At 45.5% G+C, this 26,431-nt stretch overlaps 1 protein-coding gene across 5 annotated transcripts in view; it reads right to left on the bottom strand.

The window, feature by feature from the left end:
* Positions 1 to 26,431, bottom strand: part of tango6 (transport and golgi organization 6 homolog (Drosophila)) — a 207,085-nt gene that overhangs the window by 21,245 nt on the left and 159,409 nt on the right. For 4 of the 5 annotated variants that reach the window (XM_043706471.2, XM_043706470.2, XM_087995640.1 and 1 more), the window contains exons 15-16: positions 11,175 to 11,327; positions 9,226 to 9,377 (exon numbers count right to left, since the gene is read on the bottom strand). The exons of the other annotated variant lie outside the window; for it this stretch is intronic. In XM_043706471.2, coding sequence (XP_043562406.2) covers positions 9,226 to 9,377; positions 11,175 to 11,327 — 305 coding nt within the window. The remainder of the gene's footprint in view (positions 1 to 9,225; positions 9,378 to 11,174; positions 11,328 to 26,431) is intronic. 5 annotated transcript variants of the gene reach the window in all.

Below are 26,431 nucleotides of genomic sequence, written 5' to 3' on the forward strand. Positions count from 1 at the left end.
CCATCGCAAACTACAACAGCCTTCCACACTATCCACTAACCTTCATGTTATTAGCCAATTTACTAACCGACCCTTCCATTTCCTCATCCAAGTCATTTATAAAAATCACAAATTGCTGTTCCACTGTCTTACCTGCTAGGGTCCTCAAACAGGGTAAAAACAATGACAGCAGATGCTGGAAACCAGATTCTGGATTAGTGGTGCTGGAGGAGCACACCAGTTCAGGCTGCATCCGAGGAGCAGTAAAATCGACGTTTTGGGCAAAAGCCCTTCATCAGGAATACAGGCAGAGAGCCTGAAGGGTGGAGAAATAAGTGAGAAGAAGGTGGGGGAGAAAGTAGCATAGAGTTCAATAGGTGAGCGGGGGAGGGGATGAAGGTGATAGGTCGGGGGGGGGGGGGGGAGGGGGGGAGTGGAGTGGATAGGTGGAAAAGGAGATAGGCAGGTCGGACAAGTCATGGGGACAGTGCTGAGCTGGAAGTTTGGAACTGGGGTGAGGTGGGGAAGGGGAAATGAGGAAACTGTTGAAGTCCACATTGATGCCCTGGGGTTGAAGTGTTCTGAGGCGGAAGATGAGGCGTTCTTCCTCCAGGCATCTGGTGGTGAGGGAGTGGCGGTGAAGGAGGCCCAGGACCTCCATGTCCTCGGCAGAGTGGGAGGGGAAGTTGAAATGTTGGGCCACAGGGCGGTGTGGTTGACTGGTGCGGGTGTCTCGGAGATGTTCCCTAAAGCGCTCTGCTAGGAGGCGTTCAGTCTCCCCAATGTAGAGGAGACCGCATCGGGAGCAACGGATACAATAAATGATATTGGTGAATGTGCAGGTAAAACTTTGATGGATTGGAAGGCTCCTTTAGGGCTTTGGATGGAGGTGAGGGAGGAGGTGTGGGTGCAGGTTTTGCAGTTCCTGCGGTGGTAGGAGAAGGTGCCAGGGTAGGAGGGTGGGTTGTAGAGGGGCGTGGACCTAACCAGGTAGTCACAGAGGGAACAGTCTTTGCGGAAGGTGGAAAGGGGTGGGGAGGGAAATATATCCCTGGTGGTGGGGTCTGTTTGGAGGTGGCGGAAATGTCGGCAGATGATTTGGTTTATGCGAAGGTTGGTAGGGTGGAAGGTGAGCACCAGGGGCGTTCTGTCCTTGTTACGGTTGGAGGGATGGGGTCTGAGGTCGGAGGTGCGGAATGTGGACGAGATGCGTTGGAGGGCATCTTTAACCACGTGGGAAGATAAATTGCGGTATCTAAAGAAGGAGGCCATCTGGTGTGTTCTGTGGTGGAACTGGTCCTCCTGGGAGCAGATACGGCGAAGGAATTGGGAATAAGGGATGGCATTTTTGCAGGAGTATGGGAGTCCGTGGGTTTGTAAAAAATATCAATGTCAAGTCGGTCGTCACTGATGGAGATGGAGAGGTCCAGGAAGGGGAGGAAGGTGTCAGAGATGGTCCAGGTAAATTTAAGGTCAGGGTGGAATGTGTTGGTGAAGTTGATGAATTGCTCAACCTCCTCGCAGGAGCACGAGGTGGCGCCAATGCAGTCATCAATGTAGCAGAGGAAGAGATGGGAAGTGGTGCCGGTGTAAGTACGGAAGATCAACTGTTCTACATAGCCAACAAAGAGACAGGCATAGCTGGGGCCCATACGGGTGCCCATGACTACCCAGGGTCCTCAAACAGTCAATTCTATCCAGGTCCACCCTCATGCCTCTGTACTTGCCTTTATTCAGCTGTAATACCATTACTTCTGACTCTATCTTTTCCCTGTCATTCATTCATGATCACTGCCTCCAAAGGGTTCCTTCACATTAAGCTCTCTTATCGAGTCTAACTCACTACACAATACTAAATCCAGTATTCGCAGTAGTGTCACCATGGACATCCAGTCCCTGTACACCTCCATCCCCCATCACGAAGGACTCAAAGCACTCCGCTTCTTCCTTTCCCGCCGTACCACCCAGTACCCTTCCACCGACACCCTCCTTCGACTGACCGAACTGGTCCTCACCCTGAACAACTTTTCTTTCCAATCCTCCCACTTTCTCCAAACAAAAGGAGTAGCCATGGGCACCCGCATGGGCCCCAGCTATGCCTGCCTCTTCGTAGGGTATGTGGAACAATCCATCTTCCGCAACTACACTGGCCCCACCCCCCATCTTTTTCTTCGCTACATTGATGACTGTATCGGCGCTACCTCGTGCTCCCACGAGGAGGTTGAACAGTTCATCCACTACACCAACACCTTCCACCCCGACCTCAAATTCACCTGGACAGTCTCGGACTCCTCCCTCCCCTTCCTAGACCTTTCTGTTTCTATCTCAGGCGACCGAATCAACACGGACATCTACTACAAACCTACCGACTCCCACAGCTACCTGGACTACACCTCCTCCCATCCTGCCCCCTGTAAAAACGCCATCCCATTCTCCCAATTCCTTCGTCTCCGCCGCATCTGCTCCCAGGAGGACCAGTTCAAAATACGTACAACACAGATGGCCTCCTTCTTCAAGGACCGCAATTTCCCCCCCGACGTGGTCGACGGTGCCCTCCACCGCATCTCCTCCACTTCCCGCTCCTCCGCCCTTGAGCCCCGCCCCTCCAACCGCCACCAGGACAGAACCCCACTGGTCCTCACCTACCACCCCACCAATCTCCATGTACAGCGCATCATCCGCCGTCACTTCCGCCACCTCCAAACAGACCCCAGCACCAAGGATATATTTCCCTCCCCTCCCCTATCAGCTTTCCGTAGAGACCACTCCCTCCGCGACTCCCTTGTCAGATCCACACCCCCCACCGACCCAACCACCACTCCCGGCACCTTCCCTTGCAACCGCAGGAGGTGCAACACTTGCGCCCACACCTCCCCCCTCACTTCTCTCCAAGGCCCCAAGGGAAACTTCCATATCCGCCACAGATTCACCTGCACCTCCACCCACATCATCTACTGCATCCGCTGCAGCCGGTGTGGCCTCCTCTATATTGGGGAGACAGGCCGCCTACTTGCGGAGCGATTCAGGGAGCACCTCTGGGCCACCCGGACGAACCAACCCAACCAACCTGTGGCACAGCATTTCAACTCCCCCTCCCACTCCACCGAGGATATGCAGGTCATTGGACTCATCCACCGCCAAACCACAACAACCCGACGGTCGGAGGAGGAGCGTCTTATCTTCCGACTGGGAACCCTCCAACCGCAGGGGATGAACTTGGACTTCACCAGTTTCTTCATCCCCCCTCCCCCCACCTTGTCTCAGCCGGATCCTTCCAGCCCGGCACCGCCTTCCTGACCTGCAGTCTTCTTCTTGACCTCTCCGCCTCCACCCTACTCCGACCTATCACCCTCACCTTGACCTCTTTCCACCTATCACATTTCCAACTCCCCTCCTCCAAGTCCCTCCTCCCTACCTTTTATCTTCTCCTGCTGAACACTCTCTGCCCATTCCTGAAGAAGGGCCTGTGCCCGAAACGTCGAATCTCCTGTTCCCTGGATGCTGCCTGACCTGCTGTGCTGTTCCAGCAATAAAGTTTCAACCTAAATCCAGTATTGCCTGTTCCCTAGTGGGCTTCACCACGAGATGCTCCATTAAGCCATCTCGTAGACTTATTCCAGAAATTCCTTTTCTTGCAATCCACTACCAACCTGATGTGTTAGAGATTTTAATAACCTCTCCTGAATTCTGCATTCTTACCTCCTCCTTTAATTTAGGTTTTTTCATTTCCTCTATAACTCTTCTCCCTGCTCCTCTGACACACCCCCCATCCCCACCAACACCACCCCTTTAGTTTAAAACCATGTCTACATCCCTAGATTTGCGATTTGCTAGGACCTTGGTACCAGCACAGTTCAGAAGAAGACCATCCCATCAGAACAGGTCCCTTCTTCCCCAGTACTGGAGCCAATATCCCATGAATTCAAACTCATTTCTCCCACACCAATCTTTGAGTCATGCATTTACCTGCTTCATTTTATGGACCCTGTGCCAATTAGCTCGTTGCTCAGGTAGTAATCCAGAGATTATTTTGTACACCTTGATTAAGTCAATCCTCAGCCTCCTCAAGTCTAAGGAAAACAACCCTTTGCCTATTCAATCTTTTCTCATAGCTGCAATTTTCAAGCCCATGAAACATTCTTGCAAATCTCCTCTCCACTGTCTTTAAAGCAATCATGTCCTTTCTGATATGGGCTAACCAGAACTGTACAAAAAACCTCCAGCTGTGGCCTAAACAGTGTTTGAGATAGGATTAGCGTTACATTCTTGGCCTTGTATTCAATATGTTTGCCTAATGGCTGAAAACATCCCACATGCCTTAGAGTCATAGAGATGTACAGCATGTAAACAGACCCTTCCGTCCAACATGTCCATGCCGACCAGATATCCCAACACAATCTAGTCCCAACTGCCAGCACCCGGCCCATATCCCTCCAAACCCTTCCTATTCATATACCGATCCAAATGCTTCTTAAATGTTGCAATCGTACCAGCCTCCACCACTTTCTCTGCTAGCACATTCCATACACGTACCACCCGCTGTGTGAAAAAGTTGCCCCTTAGGTCCCTTTTATATCTTTCCCCTCTCACCCTAAACCTATGCCCTATAGTTCTGGACTCCCCCACCCAAGGGAAAAGACTTTGCCTATTTATCCTATCCATGCCCCTCATAATTTTGTAAACCTCTAAGTCGCCCCTCAGCCTCCGACGCTCCATGGAAAACAGCCCAAGCCTGTTCAGCCTTTCCCCATAGCTCAAATCCTCCAACCCTGGCAACATGCTTGTAAATCTTTTCTGAAGTCTTTCAAGTTTCACAACATCTTTCTGATGGGAAGGAGACCAGAAATGCACTCAATATTCCCTCAGTGGCCTAACCAATGTCCTGTACAGCTGTGACCAATAAAAGAAAGCATATCAAACGCCTTCTTCACTTCCTATCTTCCTCCTCTGTAATATGGACATTTTGCAAGGTGTGACCATCTATTTCCCTACAGTCTATATCTTCCATATCCTTTTCCACAGTAAATACTGATGCAACATACTCATTTAGTATCTCCCCCATTTTCTGCGTCTCCACACAAAGGCTGCCTTGCTGATCTTTGATGGGCCCTATACTCTCCCTAGTTGCCCTTTTGTCCTTAATGTATTTGTAAAAAAACCCTTTGGATTCTCCTTAATTCTATTTGCCAAAGCTATCTCATGTCCCCTTTTTGCCCTCCTGATTTCCCTCTTAAGTATACTCCTACTGCCTTTATACTCTCCTAAAGATTCACTCGATCTATCCTGTCTATATTTGACTTATGCTTTCTTCTTTTTCTTAACCAAACCTTCAATTTCTTTAGTCATCCAGCATTCCATATACTCACCAGCCTTTCCTTTCACCCTGACAGGAATATACTTTCTCTGGATTCTCGTTTTCTCATTTCTGAAGGCTTCCCATTTTCCTGTAGTCCCTTTACCTGCGAACACCTGCCCCCTATCAGTTTTTGAAAGTTCTTGTCAAATACTGTCAAAATTGGCCTTTCTCCAATGTAGAACTTCAACTTTAAGATCTAGTTGATTCTTTTCCATCACTATTTTAAATCTAATGGAATTATGGTTGCTAGCCCCAAAGTCCTCCCCCACTGATACCTCGGTCACCTGCCCTGCCTTATTTCCCAAGAGTAGGTCAAGTTTTGCACCTTCTCTAGTAGGTACATCCACATACTGAATCAGAAAATTGTCTTGTACACACTTAACATCCCTTTATTAGTTCTCATTTCCACCCAAATAACTTCCCTGGACATATTTCCATGAATATTCTCCCTCAGCACAGCTGTAATGCTATCCCTTATCAAAAACGCCACTCCCCCTCTTCTCTTGCCTCCCTTTCTATCCTTCCTGTAGCACTTATATCCTGGAACATTAAGCTGCCAGTCCTGCCCATCCCGGAGCCATATTTCTGTAATTGCTATGACATCCCAGTCCCATGTTCCTAACCATGCCCCGAGTTCATCTGCCTTCCCTGTTAGGCCCCTTGCATTGAAATAAATGCAGTTTAATTTATTAGTCCTACCTTGTCCCGGCCTGCCCTGACTGTTTGACTCACTTCTGTTCTCAACTGTATCAGTCTCAGATTGACCTCTTTATTCACTATCTACCTGGGTCCTTCCCCCCCCCCCCCCACCTCCCCAACACCTTACTAGTTTAAATCCTCCCAAGCAGTTCGAGCAAATATCCCTGCCAGTATATTAGTCCCCTTCCAAGTAAGGTGCAATCCGTCCTTCTTGTACAGGTCACTTCTACCCCAAAAGAGATTCCAATGATCCAAAAATGTGAATCTTTCGCTCATATACCAGCTCCTCAGCCATACATTCATCTGCTCTCCCCTCCTATTCCTGCCCTCACTAGCTCGTAACACCGGGGATAATCCAGATATTACTACCCTCGAGGACCTCCTTTTGAAATTCCTGCCTAACTCTCTGTATTATTCCTTCAGAATCTCAACCTTTCTCCTTCCTAGGTCGTTGGTTCCAACGTGGACAATGACCTCTTGCTGGCTGTTCTCCCCCATCAGAACATTCTGCACCCTCTCTGAGACATCCTTGATCCTAGCACCATGGAAGCAACACACCATTCTGCTTTTTCACTGCTGGCCACAGAAATGTCTGTCTGTACCTTGGACTAGAGAATCCCCTAACATAACTGATCTCTTGGAACCCGATGTACCCCTCGTTGCATTGGAGCCAGTGTCAATACCAGAAACTTGGCTGTTTGTGCTACGTTCTCCTGAGAATCCATCACCCCCTACATTTTCCAAATCAGCATACCTGTTTGAAATGGGTATAGCCACAAAAGACTCTGCACTAGCGCCTACCTCTCTTACCTTTCCTGGAGTTAACCCATATATATGACTGTATCTGAGACCATTCTCCCCTTCCTTTAACTGCCATCCATCACAAATTGTTGCTGTTGCAAATTCCTCATTGCTTCTAACTGTCTCTCCAACCGATCCATTCGATCTGATAAGATTCACAACCAACAGCATTAATGGCAGATATAATCCGCAGTAACTCATAAGATCTCTTTAAACTTCCACATCTGACAAGAAGCACATATCACTCTACTAAAGTCCATTTTTGCTCCTTCACAATCTACAGACACAGAAAATAACATCGTCTTATTCCTCTACCAACACTGCCCCAGGTTAAACGAATAGTTATGGCTTATATTTTAAGTTAAATCAAAAGACATATCTCAAAAAAGAAAGAACCCATTCTACTCACTACTGCAGGCCACACTTAAAACAACAATTCACTTTTCTGATTCTGTGCTGTGAACTTCGCCCAACAGTTCCTCAAAGTTCAATTGTGAATTTCACTGTTTGTTAATTTTCCCAGACGCACTCCGATGTCCAGCGATACATGAATTCAAACAGCAAAGGCAGTGTCAGGTTCTTATTCTCTCTCTCTCCTGCACTGACCTCACCATGTGCTTCCTTTGTCTGTTCTTCTCCCTTTTAAATATGCTGTTGTTTTGACTTTTTTTTCCCAACGTTCCAAAACATTGCAACAGCATATAAAACACGAATTGCTGCTCCTGGAATTCGAAGAAATCATCTCCAGCACCTAAAATACCTCAAAAAAGGAGCAACTGTTACAGTCAGAAATTGTTCCCATCCTCCATCTTGGATTACCCAGAATCCTTCTCTACTCTCTCGGTGAAGGAACTCATTTCAGTCCTCGTATTGTTACACTGTGACCCTGGTTTTGGTCCTCTCTTATTATTGTTGAAAAGTGTGGCACTGGAAAAGCATAGGTGGTCAGGCAGCATCTGAGCAGCAGGAGAGTCGATGTTTTGACCCTTATGCTCAAAATATCGACTCTCCTGCTCGTTGGACGTTGCCTGGCCTGTTATACTTTTCCAGTGCCAGACACGTTTTGACTCAGATCTCCAGTACCTGCAGTCCTCATCCTCTCTTGTTATTGTTCCCTGTCTAGACCTGTTATAGGTTTCTATTAGATATCCTCTCATCTTTCTAAATTCTAGCGAGTATAGTCCTATCTGATTCAGTCTCCCCTCAACAGTCAGTCTGCTACTCCAAGAATCAGTCTGATAAACCTTCCTTGCACTCCTTCAGTAGTCTGAACATCTTTCCTCAACTGCACTCAACACACCAATGCCCTGCACAGCTACAAGATATTCCTGTTCCTGTACTCAAATTTTCTCACTATGAAGATTAATACAGCAGTTGCTTCCTTGACTACCTGCTGCACCTGCATGCTTACTTTTAAGAACTTGCTTATGAGGACACTCAGGTCTCATTGCATCTCCACCTTTCCCAATCTATCGCTATTCAAATAATAATTTGCCCTCCTGCTTTTGCTATCAAAGTACATAATTTCACACTTAGCCACATTATACTTCATCTGCTTTGCATTTCCCCACTCATTCAGCTTGTCCAGATCGCACTGAGGCATCCCTGCTTCCTCACAATTCCCCCTTCTATCCAGCTCTGTGCTATCTGCAAATTTATTACATTTTACACAGATATTACATTTAGTTTCCTCATCTAAATAATTAATAGCACTGATCCCTGCTGTACCTCATTTGTCCCTGTCTGCCATGCAGAGAATGCTGTCTGCCAATATCTGGTAATACAGTACTAATATAATCTGCTTTATGAAAAACTTGAGTGATAAATATTGGCCAATTCATAGAATTCATGGGCACTCTTCAATAGTGGTGATTTTCACTTTCACCTGAGTGCACAGTTGGCATTCCCACAGCAGTGCATCAGCCTGAATGTTGTGCACTAGTGTCCGAGTGCTTGATGGTGGGGACTAGAAGTGAATGCGCTGCCTGACACAATTGCCCTCAACTGGTTCTTTAATTGTTTATTGCATTACTCAGTGTAATGAGACTTTGCCACTTGCGCGCTTTCTCTCTGTCTCATCTTCAACTACAATGCAGGTTGCTCAGAGAAGGAGAAGAGACCATTTGAAAGGATTAGCAGTGATTTGCTGGCAGTGTTTAGGTTTAACAGCCTCCAGGCGGATCACCCCAGAATCTCTGGTTCAAGCAACAATGCAAGGAGCATTAACATAGTTGAACATGGCTGCCCATGTGGCTATGTCAATTGTTTGGAAGCAAGAGTCATACCAGATATAACATGTTGCTTTGCTTAGGCACAAATACAAAAAAAACGTTTTAAGATACAAGATGTATCATTCACTTCCCCACACATACATACATCATCGTGCTTACCTCATGAATAACTGACCCTATAGCGAAGTGCAGACAATGACAGAGCTCGCCCAGGTTCGACAGGCTACTAGCCCGCACTGTACTATCTGAATCTTTCGTCCCCCTCAAAAACACCCGGATCAATGGGTCACGATAATGTGAAGCTATCTCACCTAGAGAGACAGAGAGAGAGATGTGGGGAGAGAAAGGGAGAGATGGGTGGCACGGAGGGGAGGTCAGAATCCATGCGTGGGGAGAGAGAGGCAGAGAGATAAAAAGAGAGGAATGGTGTTGGTTGAGATGGATGGGGAGCATAGTGAGAAAAGGATAGTGAGAGAAAATGATGTGGTCATGGGAAGAGGGAGTGCATGGACAGACAGTGGTGGTATGAATGGAGAAACGGGGATCAAGGAAGAGAAAGGCACATGTGGGGAGAAAATAGGTGAGCGTAGGACAGGGAGAGAATGGGCGAGTGTGGGGCAGGGAGAGAATGGGCGGTAGAGGAGGCAGTTCGGAAGGGAGGGCATAATGTCAAGAGACAGGCAAGTAATGAGAGTGGTAAGTGCAGGAGAGAGGGTTGAAACAAGTGAGATGGAAAGAGGGAGAGAAAGCAGGAAGGAGAATTAGTTGCGCTAACCACATTGTAATTCTATAATACTTTCCTTAACTGCAGTGACTCAACTGGTTCAACATGCAGCTCATCAGTACCTTATAAAGGGAAATTATGATAGGCCAGCATTTATTGCCCACACTTATGAATGAACAAAGTGTCAGAACAGGATGGGATGCTTCAAGTCATCGTTGGTGGTGGTTTGGAGTAGTGAGATTAGACACCACATTCTGGCTTATGGAGAGGCAAAGACCTCCCTCAAAGCACAGATCATCAAAACTGACCTTGGCCAACTGGCCATTCCTGCCTCAAGTTAATGCTGCTGCAATTTACCCATGATCTTAGAAAACGGTCTTCTTCTGGCAATGAGTAAATCACTGATTTGATTTGATTTATTTATTGTCACGTGTACCTAAGTACCGTGAAAAGCTTTGTTTACGAGCAGTACAGACAGTTCATAGTAAGCAAGGACATACATTGAGTGCTGGGAGAGCAGTCAAAGAGAATTGGAACATGATTACATAGCGCTGAGAAGTATCTGGCTTGGCCTTTCCTTTACTCACTATTACATTTAAAACATCCTACCCAAGGTGCCATCAGACTGTAATGATTGATTACTATTCTGTCCCTGTCGGCTGTTTGCAGGAACCTGGATAATGCGCTGATTTGGGAATGCTAAAATTTAAACCCAAAACATTCTGCCATACCCATCCACTTGTTTTTGGATCAGTGCAGCTTCAGCACCACTCAAAAAGCTCAATGTGTTTGAAAACAACCAGCCCGCTTAAACAGCATACCACTCACCACCATAAACATTCACACCCTTCAACTCCAGTTGCAGAGCTTACACAGTGCACATCTGTATCTTCTTTGGCCTTGTCATTCCACAGGCCTCGATTTGTACCATGGAGGAGAATGACAACATGAGGAAGATGGAAACACCATCTTGGAGGTCACCTCCAAGGTACACACCAGCCTGACTTGGAAATATATTGCTGTTCCTTCACTGTCACTGGATCGAAATCCTGAAACTTGCAGGGATTTCAGCAATTCAAGAAAGCAGCTCACTATAAGCTGCTTCAGGGTGATAAGGTATGGGCAATAAATACTGCTCTAGCCAATGACACTAGAACATCATGAAAAAACATAGTGTCTTTGAGTCTTATATTTGTAGTTTTTCACAGTTTAAATATTGGCAAGCATCAGAATTAGAGACAAACATATAATTACCTTGGATTTGGTGGTAATAGTAGCTCTGAATCAGCTCTGCTGGCGGTGTTTGAGCTTAGGAAAGCTGCATATTCCATCTGTTTGGTGTTACCTTAGGTTGATATTACCCCGATTATCAATCCCTACTCACCTAATGCTTTTGTACTTCGCATTAGCACCTCTCCCATCTTCATCCGTGTCTCAATACATCTTGTTTTCTCAGGTCCTTCTGGCAACACCTGATATTCGTCCAATAACCGTGGCAGAATTTGAGATGGGTATACATCTGCTAGCACTGACAGACCTGTGACATATGTTAACTACTTTAATTCTTCAGCTAGTGCATATCTGGCTTAGACAGTCAGTTCTGCTATAAAGCAATTGAAGAGTTTAAAACATTATTTATAGAACACAAACTTTCTTTACCTGCATTGGCTTTAATGCCATTCCAGTAACATTGTTTTCAATGGTGCTGCTGTCATGCAATTTTCTTATAACATGGGATCACACAAAACGGAACTATCATGGTATTATAGAATCCCTACAGGCCATTTGGTCCAACAAGCCCACACCTATCCTCTGAAAAGCAACCCACCCAGACCCATTCCTCAATACTCTACATTTACCCCTGACTAATGCACCTCACCATCCCTGAACACTACGGTCAATTTAGCATGGCCAATTCACCTAAACTGCACATCTTTGGATTGTGGAAGGAAACTGGAACACCCAGAGGAAACCCATGGAGACATGGAGAGAATGTGCAAACTCCACACAGACAGTCGCCTGAGGCTGGAATCAAACCAGTGTCTGTGGCTCTGTGAGGCATCAGTGTTAACCACTGAATTATATTAGAACACACTGTACAATGAACTTCAACCTGGAAGAAAAGGTTGAGAGACCAGTTGTGTGACTGAAGAGTGAGTCAGAGAGATTCTTGCTCCTTGTTTCTGAAGCTTTCCTCAATGCTGCTCTGACAGAATGAACAGGCTATCTGTAGAGTTGTGGTGTAGAGGTAGTTTTACTCGGTACCTAACTCCATGCTGGGGTGTTGAATGGTATATTGTAGAAGGAGCTTTACTCTGTATCTCACACAGTGCTGGCCCTATTCTGGGAGTTTATAAGGGACAGTTTAGAGGATGCTTCACCCTGTATCTAATCCCATGCTGTTTCGGTCCTGGGAGCACTTGATGAGGACAGTATAGAGGGAGTTGTAGCCAAGGGGATGCTGGCACTTAGCTGGTGAAATGGAAGATGGTTAACTCTCCACCTCGCTTTGTACAAGATTCAGAAAAACAAAAGGAATAAAAGTACTCAGACAAATGATATTAAACAACAGAAGTGACTACAATGTTTAAAGCAGTGACAGCAATATGGAAGCTGTTCCTTAATGGGGGTATTTACTAGTTACAGTTAACATTAAGTATCTAGAAAACAAACAGAAGCTGTTGAATCTTGAAATTTGGTTTTGGGTAATGAGTAACCAGACCACTCATAATTGCAGGGAAGTTTCACCACTCCAGGAAGAAAAGTTGTTATATTATTCTATACTTCAGTTTCAACCTTTTGAGTTGAGAAGGTCATGCAGAGTTTTACCTGAAGCATTTCAAAATGCTGAAAGGGTTTGACAGTGTCAGTATGAAGACATGATTGGCACTGCTGGAGAGAGCTACAAGGATTTAAAATTGGCACAAGAAGATCAAGTTGGTTCCAGAGATGCTATCACTGTGTGTCCATCCTGCATGTTAACTGCAACTGGAAGGAGTCCACACATTGCTGCTGCTCACCTCCCACTGTGTGGCTGTTCACCTCCAACACCTCACTGTCCAGCTGATCACTCACACCCCCATTCCCCCTCACAGGGGAGGCAGTTGTCTTGTGGTATTATCGGTACACTATTATTCCAGAAATTTAGCTAATGTTCTGGGGAATTGGGTTTGAGTCACACCATGGCAGGTGGTGGAATTTGAATTCAATAAAAAAAAAACTGGAATTAAGAATGTCTGATAGGGTAAGTCAACAGTCCTACATCATGGAGACAGGCCCATCAGCCCAAACTGGTCCATGCCAACCAAAGTTTTCATCCGCACTAACCCCATTTCACTGTACTTGGCTCACCAACCCCACCGTCAAACACTTAGTCACAGTCACAGAATGTACAGCACAGAAACAGACCCTTTGGTCCAACTCGTCCATGCCAACAAACTATCCCAACCCAATCTAGTCCCACCTGCCAACATCTGGTCCATAACCCTCCAAACCCTTACTATTCATATACCCATCCAAATGCCTTTTAAATGTTGTAATTGTATCAGCCTCCATCACTTCCTCTGGTAGCTCACTCCATACACGTACCACCCTCTGCATGAAAAAGTTGCCCCTTAGGTCCCTTTTATATCTTTTCCCTCTCACCCTAAACCTATGCCCTCTAGTTCTGGACTCCCTCACCCCCAGGGAAAAGACCTTGTCTATTTATCTATCCATGCCACTCATGATTTTATAAATCTCTATAAGGTCACCCCTCAGCCTCTGACGCTCCAGGGAAAACGTCCCCAGCCTGTTCAGCCTCTCCCTCCAGCTCAAATGCTCCAACCCTGGCAACATCCTTGTAAATCTTTTCTGAATCCTTTCAAGTTTCACAACATCCTTCCGAGAGGAAGGAGACCAGAATTGCACACAATATTCCAAAAGTGACCTAACCAATGTCCTGCACAGCCGCAACATGACCTCCCAACTCCTGTAGTCAATATTCTGACCAATAAAGGAAAGTACACCAAACACCTTCTTCACTATCCTATCTATCGTCTCTACTTTCAAGGAACTATGAACCTGCATTCCAAGGTCTCTTTGTTCCTTGAATAAGCTTCACATTTCAATTGTGTCCATACCCTGCAGTTTCCTTCCCCATCCTTTGCACCCTAAATCCTGCTGAATCGCATAATTGCCTTTCCCCCAATTATAACTCTTGCCCTGCAGTATATACCTATCCATTTTCCACTGCTGCAGTAAACATAACCAAATTGTGGTCACTATCACCAAAGTGCTCATTACCTCCAAATCTAACACCTGGCTAGGTTCCTTACCCAGTACCAAATCCAAGGTGGCCTCGCCCCTTGTTGGCCTATCTACATACTATGTCAAGAAACCCTCTTTTAACATTGGACAAAAACTAACCTATCTAAAGTACTTGAAGTATAGTATTTCCAGTCAATATTTGGAAAGTTAAAGTCCCCCATAACAACTACCCTGTTACTCTCACTCCTATCTAGAATCATCTTTGCGGTCTTTTCCTCTCCATCTCTGGAACTATTCAGAGGATTATAGAAAACTCCCAACAGGGTGACCTCTCCTTTCCTGTTTCTAACCTTAGCCCATACTACCTCAGTAGACGAGGCCTCCAACGTTCCTTCTGCCACCTTAATACTGTCCGTCACTAACCATGCCACAGTGGGCGGCACGGTGGCACACTGGTTTGCACTGCTGCCTCACAGCGCCAGAGACCCGGGTTCAATTCCCGCCTCAGGCGACTGACTGTGTGGAGTTTGCACATTCTCCCCATGTCTGCGTGGGTTTCCTCCGGGTGCTCCGGTTTCCTCCCACAGTCCAAAGATGTGCAAGTCAGGTGAATTGGCCATGCTAAATTGCCCGTAGTGTTAGGTTAGGGGTATGGGTGGGTTGCGCTTCGGCGGGGCGGTGTGGACTTGTTGGGCCGAAGGGCCTCTTTCCACACTGGAAGTAATCTAAACCTGCCCCTCTTTTACCATCTTCCCCGTTGTTTCCAAAACATCTAAATCTTGGAATCTGCAACAACCATTCCTGTCCCAGCTCTATCCATATCTCCAAAATGGCCACAACATCAAAGTCCCAGGTACCAACCCACGCTGCGAGTTCACTCACCTTATTCCGGATGCTCCTGGTGTTGAGGTAGACACACTTCTAACAACCTTCCTGCTTGCCGGTGCACTCTTGCGACCTTGAAACTATATTTCTGACCTCACAACGCTCCACCCCCTGAATACTGGAATTACAATTTAGGTTCCCAACCCCCTGATTTAGTTTAAACCCTCCAAAAGAACATTGCCAAACTCCCCCCCCTAGGATATTGGTACCCCCTCTGGTTCAGGTGTCGACCATCCTGTTTGTAGAGGTCTGACCTACCCCAGAATGCGTCCCAATTATTCAGGAATCCAAAATACTCTCTCCTGCACCATCCCAGTAGCCATGTGTTCAACTCCTCCCTCTTCCTATTCCTCACCTCACTAGCATGTGGCACGGGCAACAAACCAGAGATAGAAAGTGTTTGCTCTAGCTCCAAACTTCTACCCTAGCTCCCTGAATTTATGCCTTAAATCCCCATCCATTTTCCTACGTTGGTGCCTATGTGGACCATGACTTGGAGCTGCTCCTCCTCCAGGATCCCAAAAACACAATCAGAGACATCACAAACCCTGGCATCTGGGAGGCAACACACGAACCGCAAGTCTCCCTCATTACCACAGAACCTATCTGTCCCTCTAACACTGGACTCCACAATGACTAATGCTCCACTCCTCCCTCCCCTTCCCTTCAATGCAATAGGTTCAGAGTCTGTGCCAGAGACCTGTACCCCATGGCTTACCCCTGGTAAGTCACTCCCTGCAACAATATCCAAAACGGTATACTTGTTATTGAGGGTAATGGCCATAGGGGTCCCTGCACTGTCTGCCAGTTCCCTTTCCGTCCCAACTGTAACCATTTGCCATTTTTTTGTACCTGAGGTGTGACTACCTCCATGTAACTCCTCTCAATAACCTCCTCCACCTCCCAATTGATCCAAAATTCTTACAGCTCCAGTTTCCTAACACCATTTTCGAGGAGCTGAAGTTGGGTGCACTTTCCGCAGATGAAGTCAGCAGGGTGGTGACCACAAGCTAGTGGTGACCCTTACCTCTCACATTCTGCAGGAGGAACATTCAATTGCCCTAATCACGATTCCCACTATTCTAAGTTCCCAAAGAAACTACTGAAAAATAAAGAATGAAAAAAAACTAATTACCTTACCAATCCTGCGCACAGAACCTTTTTTCTTGGTTCGACGAGGAGGATGGGTGCAAGACACTATCTGAGTAAGGTTTTGGGCAATGCAATGCCCAGATATATTAGATTAGATTAGATTACTTTACAGTGTGGAAACAGGCCCTTCGGCCCAACAAGTCCACACCGACCCGCCGAAGCGCAACCCACCCATACCCTCTACATTTACCCCTTACCTAACACAACGGGCAATTTAGCATGGCCAATTCACCTGACCCGCACATCTTTGGACTGTGGGAGGAAACCGGAGCACCCGGAGAAAACCCACGCAGACACGGGGAGAATGTGCAAACTCCACACAGTCAGTCGCCTGAGGCGGGAATTGAACCCGGGTCTCTGGCGCTGTGAGGCAGCAGTGCTAACCACTGTGCCACCGTGCCGCCCATATTACTTCACTTGCTCAGCAGTCCCATGTCTGCTCCTCCTCAGCAGGCGCTCTGCCTATTCATGAGGTATGTTTTAAAGTGCTTACTTATCTCCCTGCAACCCTTGCTCCTCTCTCCTCACTGCTCCCAAAAAAATGGAGGCCTGACTCTCGAGCCAAGTCCCTGTTAAGTGGGAAAGTTACCTCCCAGCTTCCCCTGTTCCTCTCTCCCTGATGCTCTTGAAAAATGGAGCAGCCAGGTACACTGTTTCTTTGGGGTGGCACTGTAGTTCAGTGGCTAGCGCTGCATCACAGTACGATGGACCTGGGTTCAATTCTGGCTTTGGGTGACTGTCCGTGTGGAGTTTGCACATTCACCCAGTGTCTGACAGGTGCTCCGGTTTCCTCCCACAGTCCAAAGACATGCAGGTTTGGTGGATTGGTCATGGCAAAATTGACTCGCAGTGACCAGAGATGTGCAGGATAGGTGGATTAGCCATGAGAAATATGGCATTATAGGGACAGTATGGGGGCTGGGGCTGGTTGGGATGCTCTTCAGAGGATCAGTGATGACTTGGTGGGCTGAATGACCTCTTTCTACACTGTAACGATTCTATGAGTTGCAAATGGTTCTGGACATTGTACAAACATCAGCGAACATCCACATTTTTGGCCTCATGACAGACGTAAGGTCATTGATGAAGCAGCTGAAGATGTTTGGGTCTAGAACACTAACCTGAATTAACACTTCTAGGGTTATCCTGGATCTAAAATGAATGATCTCCAACAACCACAACCATCTTCCCTTGTTCCTGTTATGACTCTAACAAGCAGAATTTTCCTCCAATTCTCACTGACTCCAATTTTGCTAGGGCTCCTTGATGCCACACTGAGTCGACTATGGCCTTCATAGCAGTCACTCTCACCTTATGTCGAGAATTGGGCTCATTTTTAATATTAGACAATAGATAATAGACAATAGGTGCAGGAGTAGGCCATTCTGCCCTTCGAGCCTGCACCACCATTCAATATGATCATGGCTGATCATCCTTAGTCAGTATCCTGTTCCTGCCTTATCTCCATAACCCTTGATTCCACTATCCTTGAGAGCTCGATCCAACTCTTTCTTAAATGAATCCAGAGACTGGGTCTCCACTGCCCTCTGGGGCAGAGCATTCCACACAGCCACCACTCTCTAGGTGAAGAAGTTTCTCCTCATCTCCTCAATATTGGAATCAAGGCTGTAATGAGATCTACATATGAAAGGTCGAGGGAGCTAAGGCTTTTCTCACTGGAGCAAAGAAGGATGAGAGGTGACTTGACAGAGGTGTACAAGATGATGAGAGGAATACAGTGAATAGCCAGAGGCTTTTTCCCTGGGCGGAAACGACTGTCACAAGGGGGCATAATTTTAAGGTGACTGGAGGAAGGTTTAGAGGCGATGTCAGAGATAGGTGAGTGGAATGCACTGCCAGCCGTGTAGTAGAGTCAGATAATTTGGGACATTTAAGCGACTCTGGATAGGCACATGGATGATAGCAAAATGTAGGGTCCGTGGGTTAGTTTGATCTTAGAGTAGGATAAAAGGTTGGCACAATATAGAGGGCTGAAGGGCCTGTTCTGTGCTGAACTGCTCTATGTTCTATTTGAATGGCCCTGGAGGAATGCAAACTGAGCGTCAATGATTTAATTTATTCTTGTCACATGGACACAGATACAGGTGAAAAGTATTACTTTGTATGTTAACCAGATAAATCATACCTTACATAAATACCTTAGGATAACAGAACAGAATGCAGTGTTACAGCTACAAAGAAGGAGCAAAGAAAGATCAACTGTAACATGAGAGCTCATTCATAAGTCTGATAACAGCTGGGAAGAAGTTGTTCTTAAATCAATGGGGGTGTATTTTCAAACTTTTGTAACTTCTGCCAATGGAAAAATGTGGAAGAGAGTATAACCAGGGTGGGAGGAGTCCTTAATTACATTGGCTACTTTCTGAGGCAGCAGGAAATGAGCAGGTTATTGCAAAGCAAGTACTGCTTGATGATATCTTTCAAACCATTACTGATGAAGGGTAGACTGATGAGATGGTAATTGCCAAGTTGGATTTATCCTGCTTTTTGCATGCAGGACATACCTGAGCAGTTTACCACATGGTCAGCTGGATGATAGTCTTGCGGTTGTATTGGAACAGCTTGGCAAGGGGTTTGACAAAGTCTTTAGCATGATTATCAGGACGTTATTAGGACCCACAACCTTTGTAATATCCAATGACGTCATAAGGGTTAGTTACACAGCCCTCTGCAAACATAAGTGCTTTATTCCTGTCACTCTACCAGGCCATTCATGAAAAAAACGACTGAGAAAGTAAACGCATACACGAGGCAGTATTTCTGTCCTTCTATTGGGTGACACTAAGTTCAGTGGAAAATGACAAATGCTCTCGTGATTGTAGAAGCTGTTCAGGACCTTGCTTAATGTGGGGACTTCATATATTTATATGATGGTAAGGGTTTAGACATTCTCAGTTTAACCTGCAATTTGCAGAATGCAAAGATTAGTTCATTTAAATAGCAGACTCACCTAAATTATAGATTTAAACAAACTCTCCGGTAGAGCACAGTGTTAGATCAGAATGGCTTCCCTTGTTTAAGGTTAAATCGATTATCTAAGTAATCAATTATCTGAACGAAATACTGCTGCCCATCTCGTTTGGATAATCAAGGTTCCTCTATAATTACAGTCATATAGCATAGAAACACGCTATATCTTGCCTGGATGGCAAGTCTCAGTGAGGAGGAGAGACTGGATAGACTGGGTATCTATTACCTGAAGTAGGGGAGGCTGAAGGGGTTCATAGAGTCATAGAGATGGACAGCATGTAAACAGATCCTTCCGTCCAACCCATCCATGCCGACCAGATATCCCAACCCAATCTAGTCCCACCTGCCAGCACCCGGCCCATGTCCCTCCAAACCCTTCCTATTCATATACCCATCCAAATGCCTTTTAAATGTTGCAATTGTACCAGCCTCCACCACTTCCTCTGGCAGCTCATTCCATACACGTATCACCCTCTGCGTGAAAAAGTTGCCCCTTAGGTCTCTTTTATATCTTTCCCCTCTCACCCTAAACCTATACCCTCTAGTTCTGGACTCCCTGACCCCAGGGAGAAGACTTTGTCTATTGACCCTATCCATGCCCCTCATAATTTTGTAAACCTCTATAAGGTCACCCCTCAGCCTCCGATGCTCCAGGGAAAACAGCCTATTCAGCCTCTCTCTATTGCCCAATGTGACTAACAAACAACAAACTATTCTAATCTAATTTATCTGTATTTGGTCCATAGCCTACTATGCTCTGGAATTTTAAGTGCTTGTCCAGATTCTTCTTAAAGGTTGTGTAAGAGTACCTGCCTCCACCCTCTCTCAGGCAGCATTTTCCATATTTCTAAAACCCTCTGGATGAAAGAGTTCCTCCTTAGATCCTCTCTAAATGACTTATCTCCAACCTAAACCTATGTACTCTGGTATTAGATACAGATGCAATGGGAAAGATTCTCACTATGCACCCGGGCTGTGCCTCTCATAATTTTGTATGCCTCAATTAGACCCCCTTCAGCCTCCTCTGCTTCGGGGAATAGAAACCCAGCCTATCCAGGCTCTCTTCATAACTGAGACTTTCCAAAACTGTCGAATCTCCTTTGACCCTTTCTATTGCAACCACATTCTTTGATAGCATGCCGACCAGTATTGCACACAATATTCCACCTGTGGACTAATCAATGCTCTGTAAGGTTTTTTTGTGCCGATATTCCATGCCCTGGCTAATGAAGACAGGCGAGATGGAAATGTGTTGCTGGAAAAGGGCAGCAGGTCAGGCAGCATCCAGGGAACATTTCAATTCCCCCTCCCACTCCACCAAGGATATGCAGGTCTTTGGACTCCTCCATCGTCAGACCACAGCGAAACGACGGTTGGAGGAAGAACGCCTCATCTTCCAGCTAGGAACCCTCCAACCACAAGGGATGAACTCGGATTTCACCAGTTTCCTCATTTCCCCTCCCCCCAGCCTGTCTCAGTCAAATCCATCAAATTCAGCACCGCCTTCCTAACCTGCAATCTTCTTCCCGACCTCTCCGCCCCCACCCCAGTCTGACCTATCACCCTCACCTTGACCTCTTTCCACCTATCACACTTCCGACGCCCCTCCCCCAAGTCCCTCCTCCCTATCTTTTATCTTAGCCTGCTGGACCAACTTTCCTCATTCCTGAAGAAGGGCTAATGCCCGAAACGTCGATTCTCCTGTTCCCTGGATGCTGCCTGACCTGCTGCGCTTTTCCAGCAACACATTTCCATCTCTGATCTCCAGCATCTGCAGACCTCACTTTCTCCTAATGAAGACAGGCATCTTGTACACATTTACTGATTTCATATACCTCTCAAACTTCTGCTCCAAAGAAAACCACAGTGGCTCAATGGTTAGCACTGCTGTTTCACAGCACCAGGGTCCCAGATTCGATTCGAGCCTCGGGTAACTGTCTGTGTGGAGTTTGCACATTCTCCCCATGTCTGCGTGGGTTTCCTCCGGGTGCTCCGGCTTTCTCCCACAGTCACAAAGATGTGCAGTTTAGGTGAACTGGCCATGCTAAATTGCCCCATAGTGTTAGGTGCATTAGTCAGAGGGAAATGGGCCTGGGTGGGTTACTCTTCGGAGGTTCGGTGTGGACTAGTTGGGCTGAAGGGCCTGTTTCCACATTGTAGAGAATCTAAAAAATAACCTGAGCTTACCCAACCCTCTCTTCACAGTTGAAACGCACCATCCTGGTGAACCTTTCCTGTGCAATCACATCCTTCTTAGTGTTGTGAACTGAACTACTCACAGTACTCCAGCTGTATCCTAACCAAAGTTCTGCACAATACCAAGGTAACTTTCATTTCTTGATATTGTGAATCCAATTATCTGAAGATGATGATGGTGGAGCTGTGCGGAAGGCTGTGATGGATCAATCATTTGACACTTTTGGCTGAAGACTGTTGTAAATACTTATCTTTTGCAATAATGTGCTGCGTCTTCCATCATTAAGATGGGGATACTTGTGGCGCCTCCTCCTCCAGTGAGGTGTTTAATTGTCCATCATCATTCGTGACTAGATGTGGCAGGACTGCAGAGCTTAGATCTGATGCATTGGTTGTGGAATCACTTAGCACTGTCCATCACATGCTGCATGCTACTACTAATTTGTAGTTTTACCAGGTCACTTTTAGATACATTCGATGCTGCTCCTGCATGCCCTACTGCACTCTCCATTGAATCAGACTTGATCCCCTAACATGATGGTAATGCTAGAGTGAGGAACATGTTGGGCCATTAGGTTGCAAACGTTGTGCCTTTCTAAGATAGAACGGATGTACAACTCTATTGCTGGTGCCCCATAGAACCTCATGGATGCCCAATCTTGTTTCCCCAAGATTTGTTCAAAGTCTATCCTATTTAATACAGTGATAATGCCATATAAGATGGAGGGCAAGCTTAATATGAAGACAGGGTTTTAGGTGGTCACTCTAATTAACATTTTCATGGGCAGATGCATTTGCAGCAGGCTGAATGGTGAGAATGAGGAAAAGTATGTTATTTCTGCTGTTCGTTCCTTCACCACTTGTCTCAGATCCAGTCTTGCAGCAATGTGCTTTAAGACTCAACAAACTCAGTCAGTAGTGCTGAGCCACTCTTGATGATGAAAATTGAAGTCCCTCACCCAAAACATATTCTGTGTCACAATCAAATGGAACAATTCTCAATCTTTGTTTTTTGTTGAAACTCCACAAGTGGTCTCAAATTTGATCTGAATCACGCAAATTAGATTGGGTTTTTTCAGGAAGTGAAGATGATTGATGAGGGTAAGGCACTGGATGTTGTCTACATGGACTTTACTAAAGCATTTGATAAGGTCCCTCATGGTAGGACTAGAAGATTAAACATGGTTGGATCCACACTGAGTTGGTAAGTTGGATATCAAATTGACTTGGCCAAAGACGACAAAATATAGTTGTGGAGGGGTATTTTTCTGCCTGGAATTCTGTGACCAAAAGTGTTCCGTAAGGATCAATGCTGTAACCTCTACTGTTTATAATTTATATAAATGATTTGAATTAAAAAAAGTAGATGCTCTAATTAGCAAGTTTGCACACAGTATGAAAATCAGAGGAGTTATGGACAGTGAGGAAATTTGTCAGAAGATATAACAGGATATAGATCAGAGAAATGGCAGACTTAGTTAAATTCTGACAAGTGAGGTAATGCATCTTGGGAAGTCAAATGCAAGAGCAATGTATCTAGTGAATGGCAGGGCCCTAAGGAGCACTGACATTGGGGTGTAACTCACTTAAGTGGATAAGGTGGTAAAGAAGGCATAAGGCACTCTTGTCTTCATTGATCAGGGCACTGAGTATAAAAGTTTGAGCTCATTGGAGTATTGAGAGAGGATCTGGCTAACACACGATAGGATGAAAGTGGAGGCTTTTGGAGAAGGTGCAAAACAGATTTACCAGGATGCTGCTTGGTCTGGAGTACATTCACTATAAAGAGAGGTCGGACAAACTTGGATTGTTGTCAATAGAGCTTTGGAGGCTGTGAGCTGATCTGATAAAATTGTCTAGGCATAGATAGGGTAGATAATTGGATTCTTTATCACAGGATGGAAATTTTTTGTTTTTTTTATTCACTTGAGGGAATGGGCGTTGCTGGCTGGTCAACACTTTTTGTCCATCCCTACGTGTTCTTGATAAAGGTGGAGTGAACTGCCCTATAGACCCCTGCAGGCTATGTTTTAGATTGACTCACAATGCCCTTACGGAGCGAATTCCAGGATTTTGACTCAGCAACAGTGAAGCAACAGCAAAATATTTCCAAGTCAGGATAGTGGATGACTTGGAAAGGAACTAGCTTCACCATGTATTTGCAGACCTTGTCCTTCAAGATAGAAATGGTGTTGGGTTCGAGGGTACTGTCTGAGGATCTTTGGTGAATTTCTGCAGTGCAACTTGTAGCTAGTATACCCTGCTGCTATTGAGTGTCAATGATACAGGGATTGGATATTTAAGTGTGCTGCTTTGTCCTGGATGGTGTCAAGCTTCTTGAGTGTTGTTGGAGCTGCACTCGTTCAGGCAAGTGAAGAGTATTCCATTACACTCCTGACTTGTGCCTTGTAGATGATGGACAGGCTTTGGGGAGTCAGGAGATGAGTTACTTACCACATTACTTCTAGCTTCTGACCTGCTCTTGTAGCTACAGTGATAATGTGGCTGGTCCAGTTGACGCTGCTGGTAACACCGACGATTGGGGGCTCAGCGATGATAACACCATTGAATGGCAAGGGGCAGTGGTCAGATTGGAGACAGTCATTTCCAGGCATTTGTGTGAAGTGAATGTTACTGGAACATGTCAGCCCAAGCCTGGACACCGTTCAGATCTTGATGCATTGAACGTGGACTATTTCAGTATCTAAGGAGTCACAAATGGTGAACATTGTACAATCCTAAGCGAACATTTCCACTTCTGAACTTATGATGGAGGGAATGTCATTGATGAAGCAGCTGAAGATGGTTGGGCCTCAGACAACTTCTGCACAGATGACCTGGAGTTAAAATGACTGACCTTCAACAAAAACCACCATCTTCATATGTGCCAGATATGAAATCAGCTAGCAGAGAGCGTGCCCCCTTGATACCCATTGACTCCGTTTTGCTAGGCCTCCTTGATGCCACAATTAAATGCAGCCTTGATGTCAAGGGCTATCACTCTCACCTCCACTCTGGAATTCAGCTCTTTTGTTCATATTTAAACCAAAGTTGTAATGAGAGCAACAGCTGAGTGGCCCTGGCAAAATCCAAACTAGACATCACTAAGCAGGTTATTGCTGAGCAGGTTCAGCTTGATACCGCTGCTGATGACATCTTCCATTATTTTTGTGATGATCGAGAAAAGTCTGATGGGGTGCTAACTGGCCAAATTGGATTTGTTCTCTTTTTATGGACAAACACTGGCAATGTTTTTACATTTTTGGGGAGATAGCAGTATTGTAACTATACTGGAACAGCTTGGCGAGGGGAGCAGCAAGCTCTTGAGCATAAGTCTTTAGTACTATTGCTGGATTCTTGTCAGGACCCATAGCCTTTGCAGTATCCAATGTCTCTAACTGTTTCTTGATATCATGTCGAGTGAATCAAACTGACTGAAGACCGGCATCTGTGACGCTGGGGATCACTGGAGGAGGAGATTGATCATCCAGTCATTCTGGCTGAATGTTGTTGTGAATGCTTCAGTCTTACTTCTGTTTAGTAGCTTGCCAGGTTTACACCTCATTATTCGGTAGGCTTGGTGCTGCTCCTGGCATGACCTCTAGCACACTCCACTGAACAAGGCCTGACCGCCTGGCTTGATGGTAATGGTCGAGTAGGGATATGCCAGGCCTTGAGGTTGCAGATTTTAACCATGCAGTGTAGGCACACTTAGAATATTGCTAATGGAGGGAGTCCCAGAATTTTGGCCCTGCTGCAGTCAAGGTACTGCAGTATATTTCCAAAAAAGGAGAATGTGGCATGGAAGCAAACTTGCAGGTGGTAGCATTCTCATGGAATCGCTACCCTTGTCTTTCTTCATGGGCTACGTTGTAACTTTGACAGATGCTATCAAAGCAGTATTGATGGGATGTTTCAGAACATTTTACAGATGGCATACTTCGCTGCCACTGTGCATCAGTAATACAAGGAATGAATATTGAAGACATTAGATGGGGTGCCATCTCTTCTTCAAAGCGAATAGCCCCACTTCTTCACCCTACCCACATTATTGAGGATTCTCATCCTTGGAACTCTGACCTATCTGTTCCCTTTAATATAATGAAAATCTCGATCAAATCACACTTCAACGTTTCAAATTCCAGAGAATAAAACCCCATTTCATATAATACTCCTTTTAACTGACTGTAAACCTTGGATCCAATTGATGTTAAGGGTCTCAGGCCTGTCAAGATTTGGTTGTGTAAAAGCTGCAGCTGAAACAAAACACATACAGCATTTCTGCACAGACTTGCATAGCAGAGAAAAAAATCCTAGGACATTCTGCCTTGTAGCTCAGGTACAAAATCATAAACCAGCAGTAAGCATTTTTAGTGTTTCCCACTACCTGAAAGAGAATGTCCCAGTAGATGAATCTGAAGAAAGGGAAGTCAAACTATGAACTTTGTTGTAGAAAACTGCACATTTCCACATAATTGCTCAGAAAGAGCCTTTCAGCCCATTATCCAGTGCTGGCTCTTGAAAAAGATTTATTTGTATTTCTGCTCTTTTGCTGCAGTCGTGAAAAACTTTTTGCTTCAATTATTTATCCAATTTCTTTTTGAAAATTACTGCTGTATCAGTATCCACTGCTCATTCAGACAGCTCAATTCAGATCTCAACTCCTTATTGTGTAAGAACAATTCTCATCTTACCTCTCGTTACCAAGCTTTCTGGCATTAGAAACAATTTCTCTGTACTTTATCAAAAACATGCATAATATGGACGCATCAATTAAATTTTCCCTTTACTTACCCTGCATTTAGGAGAACAATCTGAGCTATTTTTAACCTCTCCATATAACTTAATCCCCTCATTCTTCCCTTGAGAGTTTGTAACAAATGGTGGGAACTGTAGTTTGAAACAGCCATAAGTGAGGAACAAACTGCATTCTATCTCCCAAAAGAAATGTCTTAAAAATACCCAATATAAACACAGGCTAGTTATTCAGGTGATTCACATGGAGTAAGTTTCTAATTAAATTATGACTTCAAACTGAAATGTAATCTTCCCTGTCTCGGGGAAATGCAGACTGCAGGCAATTTCTTCAGGCCTCACTGAGAATAAACAACAGGCACTATTGATAAAACATGCAAAATTTTCTGTCTTTCCGCTGAAATGTGGGGTCAT

This window comes from Chiloscyllium plagiosum, unplaced genomic scaffold (assembly GCF_037043375.1).
Source record: "Chiloscyllium plagiosum isolate Xiang-an unplaced genomic scaffold, Cpla_swu_hap1 HiC_scaffold_17, whole genome shotgun sequence".
NCBI lineage: Eukaryota > Metazoa > Chordata > Chondrichthyes > Orectolobiformes > Hemiscylliidae > Chiloscyllium > Chiloscyllium plagiosum.